The following is a 14,405-nucleotide window of genomic DNA, read 5'->3' as shown; positions in this document are numbered from 1 at the left end:
TCATAGCTGTAGTCTTGTCAATCACTCACCTGTCACAAGTGCTAAGATGTTTTTTTGCTTATGATTGTAATAATCCAGTTAAATTAATTCAGTAAATTGTAGTTTCCCTCCCCACAGATGCATTATAGTCATCTTACTTTTCTCAACAGTGGTGATACACATCTTGTAAAACACTGAACAATCAAGGAAAAACCATGTAGCCTCTGCATCTGGTTTGATTAGCTAATCAAAACCTGATTAGCATCTTTGTTCAAGGGGGATGCTGATTAATCAATTACTATTGATTGTAAGCGTGGCTTCATTCTCTAGCAGAGAGATGTCTGAAGAAACAGCCAATAAAAATTGAGCAGCTGTCATAGTGATTAAATTTATTAAAACAAGATACATTATTTTTTATGAAGCTATCTTGAAATGGGTCACTGCAGAGGAACTTATTGATTGAAGAAGGATGAACTCCTTGAATTTCTATAGTTTAAGTTAGAGACCAAATTCAATTATAATACAAGACAAACAGGTTAACACCAGTCTTAAACAGTCCATCAATAAATTAGAGTAGGTGTAGCGCACTTAATGCTAAACTGTCATCATGAATAATAATATCATCCATTCCTACTGCATCCGGGTAGCAATTCCAATCCTTCCCTATTTATGGATGAACATGACACATTTCTCCAAACTAATGACAGGCACGAAAAATCCCAAACCCCATTGCTGCTTTAGCTGATACGGTTTTCATAGGCAGCTTGATAAAACTCACCACAAAGCAAGTTGACCAATCAAGGTACTTCTTTAAATAGAAAATGCGCTTTGAAAATGTTCATGGTCAATGTTTTTTTTTTAGCCTCCTAGTTATTAGCAGAGATAGACTGGCTTTTTTTATTACATGTTGTTATGCCTTTTAGACAGTGGGTAACATCTTCAAAAGTGCCAAAGTGATTTAGCGGCCAAAGTCCCATTATGAAACGTGATTTAGGTAAGGAGCCTAAATCTCATTGAAAGTCAATGGGCCATAGGCTTCTAAGTCACTTTGGAAAATGAGACTTTGTCTCCTAAGTCACATATGCACTTTTGAAAATGGTATTCATTAACTTTACCTTTTAAAAGTAAAAAGAAGAACAGGAGTACTTGTGGCACCTTCGAGACTAACAAATTTATTAGAGCATAAGCTTTCGTGGACTACAGCCCACTTCTTCGGATGCATATGCTGCATGGGCTGTAGTCCATGAAAGCTTATGCTCTAATAAATTTGTTAGTCTCTAAGGTGCCACAAGTACTCCTGTTCTTCTTTTTGCGGATACAGACTAACACGGCTGCTACTCTGAAACCTTTTAAAAGTAAGATATTTACTGGGTTTAGGGTTTTTTTTAAAAAGCATCACTTGTTTTCCCTTCTCCAGCACAATCCATGTATTGCAAAAACATGAGTAGTATGGTAGCTACGAAGAGACTTTAAAAAAAATTGTCCCACATCATAGCTTAAAAATTAATTTCCCCCTAGAAATGGAAGTGCTGTTAAGAAATTTTTGTGGGAGTACAGCGGTAAATCTCAATTGCCGAAATTAACGGCCAAGCTGCGCATGCACAAAGGGATCTATCAATCTTCTGCTTTTACAGTACAAATGTGCACAGAAGAAACTTCAGAGCTGTCAGTTACCCCCCTATTTCTCCCCCCAGAAAATGTTTTAAGACCTTGGTCTCCATAGCAGAATGTAAACCAGAAAAAATAGACATAGCAGCTGCAGTAAATCAGTGGAGTAAAACACTCTGTTCCCTGAGCCAGAGGTGGGACAAACTATATCTCCTTAAGTACTTTAGTTACACTGTGCCCCAGGTGGTAGAAATAGAGCCTTAATGAGCCACAATGGTGGAGCACATGGAATTGCACTAAAAACCACTGTGAAGGTGCATTGTTAAAAACAGTCCTTGAGGCTAGTCTGGCCTGGTGATGCGGTGCTGGACATCAAGTTCAGAACCTAAAGTTTCTATGCACCGTGGGGGTTGGGAGTGTTGTGAAGAAACCTTCATCCCTTTAGTCACCCCGGGAGCTACTGTGAAGAACCTTGACTCATTATAGGGGCAGCTGTTTTGTGCAAGAGGGACAGGCTGATATAAACCCAGCTTCTCAGTTTTAATTACCAGGCCTAAATTCCATCTAGGACTTGAACTTGGTCACCTAGGGCTTTCAGTTCTTGTGCAGATTTTTTAAAATAAAACATTCCATTTCGGTCAGTGGTTTTACAGGTGTGTTGCTTTTAAAAAAAAAAAAAAAAATCAGATATGACTTGGATTTTAAATTCGGGCAAGTGATGAGTCCATTGTCGTATCTTATCCAGTCGTTCTCAAGCTCTGAAGCTTGAGTTCTCACCGCTTGCAAAGAGTAAAAAGAAACTCAAGGGATCTGGAAAATACAAAATATTACATCTAAAAAATGGCCCAGTAAACACAGAATCAGACAGAACCATTCACCGGTTACCTGGAAAAGATCTGCCACAGTCTAGCCCAGAGCTCCAATCTTGCTCTAGCTGTTTTAACCCACACTATCCGAAAACTGCCACCAAAATCCACTCCCTTCTTTTCAGACAGTCGATAGTCTCCAGTATTCTGGTTGTTTTAAAACAGTTACTTCTCTGGAAGTCCAAAATATCATGTCCGCTTTGGAAACTGGGGTTAAGTAGTTGTTAGTCTTTAAAACTATAAATTAATTAAAACAGGATATTCAGGTTTAAAAAGCAGCAATTAACGGCATATAGTACTGTGAAAATGATTCTGGACAGAAATTTGTCTGGAATCAAAAGATGCATAAGCAGTTTCACTGATCAGTTTCATAGTCCAACATGGTACTTTCGACTGTTTTCTCCTAATTTATCCTCCCTCTCACAAAAGGTAAACATGAGGCCACTAGGGATTTTTCCTTAAGCCAGAAAAACAGATACGCAAAGAACTGAAATGCTACAGGTTTCAGGGTGGGAGCCATGTTAGTCTGTATCAGCAAAAACAAGGAGGAGTCCTTATGGCATCTCGCTGTTTTTGCTGAAATTCTACAGATTGCACACTGCCATGGGTTCACTATTAACTGTATTATTTAATCCATCCTCCCCAGAAATCTGGAACTATATCTAACAGATCTATGGTGTTGAATAGATACTATACAAAAGAGCGTTTCCTTTTTTCCTTATGTATACTGTTTATCAGATATGCTCGTTTCAAGGAAAACTTCAGGTTTAATATATTGTCAAAGCTCGGATATTTCTTAATTTGTGGATAATGTAACAGTTGGCTTATCCAGTTTTTAAAAAAAAATTTAAAATAACTTCCAAAGTCTCCAATTCCCTGTACTTTTAAATGGGAGCAGAATGTTCTTGCTGTTAGTTCATACCAGGCTGATCCCCTGGTTGAGACATTCGCTGTTGTATCAGCCCCCAATTCAAAGTCATCAGCTCCATTTTTTCCCTCAATGGAGGCAGTACAACAGTGTTTAAAAACTCATTGTTTCAACCTATATTAAGTTATGAATATAGCCCTCTAAGGAGGTGGTGAAACAAATCACTGCAGTTTTCCTTTAAGATGCTTTGACATATTAGAACCGTACTTGGATGATTTTTTTTCTTTTGCTACAGTGCAAAGTAGTTGCTGAATAGTGCTGTACCACTGCATGCTGCTCAGAGAGCAACATGCAACACTGTATATTCACCTGTTTCTTACCTTCCTACATTGCTTCCTCTCAACCAAACACACCCTTAAAAAGGCTGTGCCCTTTCGAGACCAGCGTGCTCCAATGTATATTAACATCTTAATGGGAAAGCGGAGCATGTATACATTTCCTACTCTCTGACAAGAGGGAATTAAATGTCAGAAGGATTTGTAGCATCTGTAATTGAATTGGTGCTGAGCAAAGCAAATCTTAAGGAAGAATAACATATTAGGATTAGCAAACAATTTTGTCAGTTCCTGCCATCTAGCCTGTTCCCCCTTCAGTAATAAAGTTGTTTGATTTTTTTTTATCATAGATATGAAGCTACAGTGGGTTTTGTAAATTGGGGGCACATTTTTCAGCAGATGCCTTTTTTAAGGTCAAATCTTTGTTCCTGCCACCAATTTCAGAAAGCTGCTGCTTCCGCTACTCTCTCCCCTCTTCCCTCCCTCCAACATCCCTTTCTTTCCAACAAAGAATTGGCATTAATCATTGACTATTCCCTGTGTTAGGATAATGCCCCTCCTCCCCACTGCTCTGAAGGGGCTTGAGTCATTGTTTGTAACAACACCTGATCTTCAGGGCTAGTAACTGAGCTGAAAACTCAGCATGCATGTCCAGGAAAGAGCTCTACCATCTGGAAAAGCGTGCATGTGTGTGTGGACATAATGTATGCACTGTAGGTTTGCTACTACAGCCTGTACATGGAGATTTCATATGAATGTCAATAGTAGCGTTGTGTGTTTGAGCTACAGGATGGGGTTCTTACTCCCTATATCTAAAGCACAAGTAAAAAAGAAGGTAAGTTCCCATCTCAGGTGTGAATTTTTTTTGTTTATTTTGCACTTGAGTAATTTAATAGAAAAAATTAAATAGCCTGATCTGATGCCCTGTGGCACTTTAAAATAAATGGGAAATGATTTGTTTCCAGTCATCCCTAAAAATAAAGGTTCATTCATTTCAGGATCGGTTGGGTCAGATGCCACCAAGTGATTCCCCAGTGATATCTGCCCCACTGAAAAGCCTCATTAGCGCTTCCTGCATTAGTAGTCAGAAACTCTATTAGTGTTAAGTGTCCTGACAGTGGTGCTGCATGTAGGATTGGGTAAGAGAGGTGATGCTGATCTTTCAATGCTTAGTGGAGAGTGGTGGCTAAGGCATGAATATGGAGACGTGAAGAAAGAGGAAGAACAAAAAGGTGTGAAGAAATTAGTGACAACAGGGGAAGAAGAGGAGATGGCACCAGATGCTCTGGTGTATGATGACAGAAAGCCATATAAGTCCTTAAACGCAGTCAGCCCCTGCCATTAGATGGTAAGCTCCTCTTCTTGAAAATCCCATTCAAAACACTGATAAGCATTGGCAATAAGAGCAGAAAGGCTGATCCATCTGTCTGGAGGGAAGAAAGTTGAATTTTTTTCTATGATCGTTGTTATTTCAGGAACTTTCTTTCTTCCTATCAGTGAGACACTGACCCACTTGTGAGTGGAGCTGAGCATGATTTCTGAAATGAATCCTTCACTTGAGGCCTCAGTTTGGATCAACAGTGGCCTTGCCTGCCAGGTGTAATCTTAAAGGTGCAGGAATTCCTGGATGCCCACTGGCAGCTAGAATGCATCTGTTGTTCCATTTTCCATTTAAAAAAATTAAATAATGAGCTTTAAATATCCCCTGAATTTTCTTTCCCAGTTGAAATGGCAAGTAGCCAAACTGCCCAGAGAGAGACTAGATGAAGCAGAGGCAGTGGTGGTTTTATTTTGCTCTATGAAGCTGGCTGCAGGCTGCTAAACATGAAATATGTACACGAAAGGATGGAGCTTGATGGTTTAGAGCCTGTGCTCTCTGGAGGCAGAGTTTAAAACTTTATCTTGGGTCACAAATGCGATGAGTTATCAGGGAGTCACCTGAGTCCCTATCTGTCAACTTTATGAAACAGCCACACAATTTAAGACAACTGGTAGACTCTGCTCAAGGCCCAGGATATGAAGAATAGGGCTGCAAGACAGGATTAGCATCTATTGGCAGAGCTTTGTGGGAGACTCAGTACAGACGTAACAGGGAGGTTCTGCAGGTCAGGAGTGGGGTGCATTGGCAGAGTCCCTGCAGAGGTGACTTACCTTTCCTCAGCTGAAGGCTGTTTGTGAAGATGGGAGAAGTGGGAGCAGGTGCATAAATACATCTGATTGGGTAATACTGTTTTAATTGAGTAATATGTACAGCATTTCTAGGGAATAAACATCCAGTGTATTAGCAGTCAGACTCTGAGAGAAGTTCCTTTCGTTTGATGATCTAATACAAATATGAAGCCATTTTCCTCTAAGGCAAAAGTGCACTGTTGACTGACTCTCAGATTTGTCTCTAGATGGTTTGCAAGTACTAGACATCCTCAGTGTGTTGTATTTAATTTTTAATTAACACGTAAACTTAGACTATTTAGCCATACACGCAATAACATAAACTTGGAGCGTATACTTGGAAAAAAATATTGTTTTCCATAAAAATAATTAAGAAAAATAGTGCCTGTCCCAGTGGAAGAAATCATATTTAATAAGCTGTACCGGCCAAAAATGTTTGTCAAGCTGTGTTTGAAAGTCAGTACTCAGGGAAGCAGGGACATGACTAAAGACTCACTGCTCTTGACTTAATTACAGATTGAACAGAAACCACCAAGGAGCTGTCAGGCCAGTGGCTTTGGCACACCACTTCAGTAGATCTCCGGCTGGGGTAAACCAACGTAGCTCCACTGTAATTGTTGCTATGCCGATTTACACCATCTGAAGCTCTGGTCCTATTTCTTTTTCTCCATCTGTGTTGGGTCAAGCAAAATGCATCTTGGCTCCAATTCTTGGGCTGTGCTCTCACATGGTACAGATGTGCTTTGATGTGCATACTTTGCCCTAACTGTTCCCAACGTCAGCAAGAAATCCTTGCTCTTAATTTGGGGTACGTCCATCTCTCCCTCAGAGAGGGTGCAGCACTAAGAAATCATAACGTCTGATGTTGCCAGTCTTTGGAGTTAACTGATATAACTGCAATAAACAAACTGAGGAAGATAGGTGAGTTAGTGTGGGGCGTTATTTAATTGTGTGATCAGAGTGAGACTTGGAAGATACCTGTTGAATTGGTGTGCTTCTGCTGTAAGTAGCTGTGAAGAGTGTACATAGATTTTAGAACAAATAAAAATAATTGGTTACATTGATAAATACAGTGAAACCTGTCTTAAATGACCACTGAGTGGATCAGCCAACTTTGGTTGTCTTGTGGAAAATGACTTTTTAAAGACCTTAAATATTGTGCTGGAACATGGAATGAGATGATTTTAGAAGGGTTGCCTAGAACACCAGTCAGGGATCACCCATTGTTCTAGGTGCTATATTGACAAGTAACACAGTCCCTGCCCCTAGTATGTTTGCAGTCTAGGTGCCAAGGGGGACATGATGTTTGGGTGGAGCAGCTGTCAGTAATCATGGTCATTACACCTCTGGCCACAACAGCAAATGCAAATGTATTTTTCTGATAAGGCACATGTCTGCAGCTCGGGTAACAGAGAATGCCCTTCTCAGGAGAAATTTTTTCAGGGTATATTTTGCAGTCACTGGGAGCCCTTCTCTGCCCTTAGTTTTCAGGATCTGCACCTTTCTCTGAATTACTTACCTTTGTACATGTATCTTCTGTATTGTAAATATCTTCTTCCTGTTTGTCTCCACCCAGCTATGAAAAATTTACTTGAGGGGGGGAAAAAAAACCTGATTGGATCTGAAACCCTTGGCAGGTCATGATTAGTTAATTCTCCTCATTGAGAGATCAGCATTTATGTTTTTTCAACTGAGTAAAATATTTCATTGGTTGCTTTCCTGATAAGTTTTGTCCTTCAGATACACTTTGTCATTATGTTAGAGAGAATTTTGCATTTCATTTTTCTAATCAGGAATAACCTATATGGGATATACCTGCCATTTGTAGGCACTGTTTTGTGAGCACCAAGAAGTCTTAACCCCTATCACGCTTTTCTCTAGTACGTTCTAATCATAGTTAAATGATTTCTATGTATATCATGCCAGAGCTACCCCAGTAGTGAAAGCTTTTGGCTAACAGGAGAATATTTTTTGCCACACTTAGTTTAACGTATTAGATATATTGCTGAAGGGGATTTTATTTAACATGGTTCTATCTAATTGGCTGCTCTTCATTTTGTCCTTTTAATGTGCACCTACTTTGACCTAATTAAACCTAGACATTCCTTAGTTTATGCCAATTCTACCCATTTTGTTCTGTTACTTTTAAAAGGCAACTCGAAGAAACACTTTAAGATTTTTTTTTTCTGTTTAATTTAAACTGTTTTAATTAAAATGCATTTTATGGAGCTCTCGGTCACGAATTATTTACTTACATCCTTCAGTTCTTAATCTTAGAACAGAATTGGAAATATCGATAGAAAGTGTAAATCCTGCGCTCCCGCTGAAAACATTGTATCAGGTTTCGGCTCAAAAGAGCACCATTACCTTTAGCTGTCACGGATCTGTACACTTGATCGATAAACTTCAAATATTATTAGAGGTGGAGGCTTCAGAGATTTGCTCTGTTATTTGGAGAGAGACAGAGATAAATCTTTCTTAAAAATTGACTTGAATTTGCACTCTCAGTCTTCCTGGTGAAATGCATTTCTCTTAGGTGTCCAGGCAACTGCATGTGGGACAGATTTATAGGCCATGTGCTGCTTGTAGTGAAAGATTTAAATGGTAAATCCTTCACATATGACTTCACAAATCATGTAAAGTTAAAAGATTTTTACCGTTTCTGTTGCTGCTGTGCTTAAATTGTAAGGTACGGCTAGTAAATCATTTTAATAGAGGTGTCGCGCTTGACTCAATAAAAAAAAAAAGACAATGGTTTAGCTTCCATTCCAAATGTTAATGTATTAATCAACGGGAGAATAATTGTTTTTTACTACATTATAAATCTCGGTTGCCATTAGAATTGCAGCAAGGGTTGATGTAGCTGCATTCTTAAATTAAAATTGTTTACACTGCTATACATTCATTTTACATGGCCATAGCTCATTCCGGGTTCATTTCAGAGTTGTTCCCCCGCCAAATAAGTCATTCCTCTCTAAGGTACTGGCATCCTAAGGGAGAGATGCTTATAAAAGAAAATTAATTGCATGGCGAGGTGTTAAATAAATAAAATAAAGCGGTTGGAGGCAATGTACAATTATTGCTCGCTATCTGTGTTTGAAGAGGGTTTTATGGTTTGCATTGAGAGTTCTGCTATTTGATGCATCATGGAATGGTATTGAGAAAAAATGTGTTTAATCATATAATCCTAGATTTTTTTTGAAATTACAAACTTGAGAACTTGATTACTTTTTTGCGATGCAAATAAAATTTTGGGGGATTGAACATTCCTATAAATAAATGTCCTGTTGATATTTCCATACAACTGATATTTGATGTCACCATACTGGCACTCCCTGGCCAATTGTTAGATCATCTCCTTTACCTGGGGGGGAGGGAGAATTGAAATTGGGGACAGAGGTGTGGACAGACCCTCACAAAAGATGCAGATGATTCCATGTCTCCCTTCCCTTCCCGATCTTGTTCCACATGCATTAGTGGTGACTCTGCTGCTGCATAGTGGAAAAATACCTTGTGAGTTGATTAGCCAGGCCTGTCTGCACCCTTGTGTGAACTGACCCATTGGAATCAGTGGTTCTCCACCTGTGGCCCAGTCTGCACACAACTGCCCACATATCTCACTCTCACTCACACACACTGCAGTGCTTTACCCATCTCCTTTTAAAAGTAAAAGGGTGGCTTTTCCAACCCTGGGCACAACGGCAGCCAAACCTTCAAATCACCCTGTAATAAGTCCCAAATTCCTATTCCTATTCTGCTCTTGACAGATTCTCGAGCAGGTGATGAAGGGTCCATAAGGGCCGTGGACCATGCGGTGATCGGCGGGGTCGTGGCCGTGGTGGTGTTCGCAATGCTTTGCCTGCTCATCATTTTAGGGCGATACTTTGCAAGACATAAAGGTAAGCTGAGGCTTAAAACACAACGTTGGGAGGGTTTGGCGTGGTGGCAGCTGTAACACTCAGTGATACAGGGCACAGTGTTTTGCCACACAGCAGGAGCGAGAACAGAAAAAGCAGCAGACGGACTTGTATAGTGGAAGGGGATCCAGGAAACGGGAATACAGGATGGGAAGAAGCTGAAAGCAAGATGGGGGCGCACAATAGAGACCGAGAAGAAGGGGGAAAGCGCCTCAGGATTGGGAGAGGATAGATGAAAGAGATGCCATCCTTAATGGAAGGGCATGACGTGCTTGAGAATATACTAATTTATTTTTGCACTCTAGGGGCAATATCATTCCAGACTCTTACATGGCATGAAGTAACTTAAAATTAATTCAGTCCACTCATAAGAGCATTTAAGGCCCTTTGGTCAGTGTGGGATGCTGATGATCATCACTTGTTGTATGTGCTCCTGAGAACTCCTATGTACTTTGCTGAGCACTGCCAGTGTCACCGCTGAAGTGCCCACCCCCGCCCTCCCGTGCTGGAGGCTCTGATTGCAATGACAAAATTTTAAAAGGGGTGGGGAGAAGCATGGTTATTGGTAGTTCTCAATCTACCCAGTCATGGAGAGAGACTCGCCCTGGGTCATTATATAATGTCCTAACCGGTCATGTTCGTTCTTTCCTTGGGGTCATTTTTATAATGCCCTAGACTGTCAGTTTCAAAGCCTCCCTGCAGAATTTAGATGCATAATTCCCACTGAATTTAGTGTGCATCTAAATCCATGAGGCAGCATTGGAAAAATCTCAAGCTTAATGTCTGAGGTCATTGTGCTGTCTTGCGGATTAATGCTATCACAGCTGTTGGTTTGAGTAACACCTACGGAACCCCTAGATTCAGACTTCTCTCCTTCCTTCCGGTGATGGTTCTTTCTCCCCTTCTCCTGGCTTCTTCGCAGTAAAGCAAGCGGCAGTGTTACAGCCATTTATGCAGAGACCATCAATGAGTCACAGAACCTCACTGCTTTATTTTCAGGTACATACTTCACTCATGAAGCCAAAGGAGCAGATGATGCAGCGGACGCAGACACAGCTATAATCAATGCAGAAGGAGGACAGAACAACTCTGAAGAAAAGAAAGAGTACTTCATCTAGATCAGCCTTCGTTTCAATGAGGTGTCCAACCGTGGACAGTTACTGGCCCAGTTTAGATGACAGAGACAGTGATATTGGAAGTTGCAACCAGCTTGTGTCTCTTTTTTTGTTTTTTTTGTTTTGTTTTTGTTTTTGTTTTAAATGAATGGGTGGAGAGATGTCAGACTGGGAGGATCCGGGATTGGCTGTGTAAAAAATGTTATTTGTAAAGTACACTCTGCTGTTCGACACCTCAGTTTGGGTTTTATTTTTTGGCCAAGTCCAGCTTGGATTTAGTTTAGTTAAGTCATTTGCAGAAAATTCTGTGCCTTGTTTTATTTTTATTTTATTTTATTTTTGGGGGGCGGGGAGCGGGTTATGTGTGTTTCTTCTATTCCCCCTCCCCCTTTCTGTTCTTTTGGAATTGCCTGCTGGAACCCCTTGGAATAGATTTAATTGTTTTTAGTGTTTCTTTATTTTAACGCCACTATTTTTCTGTTCAAAATTCAATCTCATCGGAGGAGGAGAACCAGCACGCTTTAGATTTCGTAGTTTGCAATTCAATGTATCCATAATACATTCTTCTCTGTTGTCTTAAAGGCTTGGATGAAGAAGCTATGAAAACTGTTTGCGGCTGCCCGTGTTTCAAATGCTTTCTAGTGGTGGAGAGTAGAAAATAGGCTGTGACTCAGACAATGCACTCCGTTGGCTACGGAGAGTCATTACTGCACAGGGTTATCTGCAAGTGAGGTGTGTCACTGTGAGATTGAATCTGTCTTGAATTCTGTGTTTGTAGACTGCTCAGTAGAGGTACCCTCATGCTGTCTGGACAAGTTTGGGGCATGACGGAATCCTCGTTGTTGTTGCCGTAAGCAGAACTGACAGATGAAGGCTGTTCATTTTATGCAAGTGGACAAATTTGAGTTGCCACAGGAGGGAAAGGGGGGGGGGAAAAGGTAGTTCTGCTCTGATTATTTCTGTTCCAAACAATTCCATCAAGCTTTCCCAATCGGCCTTACTTCTGCCTAATTTGCTGGAAAAAGAAAAGTCCTCATGGTGTGCAAAGAGTTCTAAATGAGCAGATTTTATATTATTTTTCCTTCTTCTCTTTGTGCTAGTTAGGGAAGGCAGTGGGATCTGGCCTGCATGTACTGTATATTACAGATATTTGTCATGCTGAGAGATCCAACCAGAGACTGTGTGAAACTTTAATTCCTTAAGATTTGGTTTGACAAAGCAGGAGGGACAGAAGAAGGGTCGCTATTGTTTTCATGCTGGTGTGCCCTGTTTCTCAGTTCTGCAAAGGTCAGAGCAGGTGGAAATAACAGCATGTAGGCTTTTTCAGTCACTTAATCAAAACTCAAATGTTGTATTTTTTTATCTCTTTACCTTTCATACACTAGGCCTTGGCCTCATTCCTCAGCCTTAAGAACCATCTGCCAACAAATTACTGATCCTTGCATGAATGCAGTCATGGTGCACAGTTACTAAAAATAAGTTACCTTGAAAATGTTTTAGATTTGTAGCCTCGGGAGAAACTGGATACGTGAAGTTGCCTTTTTCTTTTCTTTTCCGATAAAGGAAATGTGGGGATTTGCATTAAAAACTGCAAGGAAAACAGATTTTAAAATATTTAGGTGAAGAAAAAACAATGTGAATTAGTATTATGATGGACCTACAGATAACAGTCCACAATGAGAAGATAGCATAAAAAAAACAACAAATATATCTATACTGAACTGTTCAGTGAGTAATCTTGGATTTTGAAAGATGATTTTTTATTATTGTTACATTATGTAGAAAACTTACACTGATTTATTTAAGGGAAAAAATTTGCATCTGTTACAACTTCTTGGGCTTTTAGGAAGCATTTTTTAAGTTGTGGGTTTTGTTTTTTAACTTTTTGGCAGATCAACTGCAACACAAGAGCCTTTTGGGAACGGGTTGGCATGTAAAAGGGAAAAAAACCAAATCCATTCTTGAGCAGTATTTTGTCTTTTCCCCTCCCTCAGAATCCACAAAAGGAAAGTAAATTTTGTCAAGTGCAGCTCCCTTCTGAGCCTTCAGCACCAGCTGGGCCCATAGCCAAACCACAGCCAAGGGCAAGAAGCATTTAGCATTTTAGTGGAAGGTTTTGGGGGGAGGCTTTTTTACACACTGATCACAGAATTAGCATTCTGTTTTGGTTTTTTTTTTTTTTTTGACCAGCCCATCTTTCTGTTTTGAAAGTGTACTGTAGTGCAGTGTTACCGATGTAACTTTGACTTACAATGTTGACATGTCTCAGGTTCATGTGTTTTGATTGGTGTTTTCCGTCTCAGGTAGATTGCAAAATTTTCGGCCCCACACATTGGAAGAGAACTAAACAAAACAAAAAAAACCCCAGGAAATTATGGATTTTAGTTGTATATTGGTTTATGTATTTTTTTCTTCAGTATACAGTGCGCTGTTGAAATGTATTGTTGAGTATTACTTTGTACAGGTTTAGATCATAAGGGTTTTTTTAAGAGTGTAGAAAGAACAAACTTACTTTTTCTTTAATGAAGGATGTGTAACTGATGGCAAATAAGCTTGTTCTTTACTCACCTGCCCTTTTTATTTTTTCCCCCTTAGGCCAGTTCTGTTTTAAGGTGTCCATGGACGATGTTACAGTGTAAGAAAATACATATCCATATGTTCCCATTCACATTTTGTATTGGTTCATGTATATCATTTTTACAAACAGAGAAGTACTATAAAATATCTGTCTTCTTAATAAAAAAAAATTAATGTTACAAAACTATTCTTTAATCTCACTTTGCACTCTTTACCTCCACAGTCAGGGTGGCCAGTTGCAGTGAAGTCCATTCTTGGCTCGCCTATGGTGAAATTCCAATTTAAAAAATTGTTGTGGGTTCCCCAAGATCTATGGCAGCCTAGAAATAAATCTCCCTTCTTTAATCCTCCCTCCCCATCTTTTGACCTGTTTCTGTCTCCCTATTCTGACTCACAAGTGGTTGTTAGGCAGCCAACGCTGTTCTTTGGCGAAGGCAGCAGTGCTAGTTAGAGCCACAGGACCTTGTAACATTTCGGGCAACTAGACAACATGCTGAGTCAGCCAGAACATGCCGCTGTTGTGTGGATTTGTATTTTTAAGTCCCTTCTGTGATCACTGACCTACGTGTCTTGTATTATTTCGGATAGCTCGTGTAAAGATGCCTTCAATTTTCATAATTAAAAATCCTTTTTTATTAACGTCTCACTAACAATGGCCTGACATATTTTTCCCTGTTTGACTATGGTTATGTTCTTTCAAAGGCATGTACTATGTCTGAGTTAGTCCCCTTTTATTTCACCCCATCTTGTGCAAAGTAGAAAAATATAGTGGTGATTAGCTGGCACTCCTTTATTTCCGGTATGCTTGTAGGAGATAGTATTACCTCTAGCCCTCTCTTTGGGTCTGTCACACAAGCCGGCTTGAGTATTCTGAAGAACAAGGAAAATGACTCTAATTTTTGGATGTACCAAACAACAATAGTTGCTCCCGAAACAAGAGAATCATTTTTAAAGTTTCTTCAGCTCTGAAT

At 39.9% G+C, this 14,405-nt stretch overlaps 1 protein-coding gene across 6 annotated transcripts in view; it reads left to right on the top strand.

The window, feature by feature from the left end:
• The window catches only part of CADM1 (cell adhesion molecule 1), a 286,568-nt gene extending 272,947 nt beyond the window's left edge, over positions 1–13,621 (top strand). For all 6 annotated transcript variants that reach the window (XM_054005229.1, XM_054005228.1, XM_054005226.1 and 3 more), the window contains 2 exons: positions 9,593–9,724; positions 10,742–13,621. In XM_054005229.1, coding sequence (XP_053861204.1) covers positions 9,593–9,724; positions 10,742–10,860 — 251 coding nt within the window. In that variant the 3' untranslated portion in view covers positions 10,861–13,621. The remainder of the gene's footprint in view (positions 1–9,592; positions 9,725–10,741) is intronic.
• The last annotated feature ends 784 nt before the right edge of the window (positions 13,622–14,405 follow it).

This window comes from Malaclemys terrapin, chromosome 15 (genome assembly GCF_027887155.1).
Source record: "Malaclemys terrapin pileata isolate rMalTer1 chromosome 15, rMalTer1.hap1, whole genome shotgun sequence".
Taxonomy (NCBI): Eukaryota; Metazoa; Chordata; order Testudines; family Emydidae; genus Malaclemys; species Malaclemys terrapin.
Note: the sequence above shows the minus strand (reverse complement) of the source record. Positions and strands in the feature narration are given on the sequence as shown.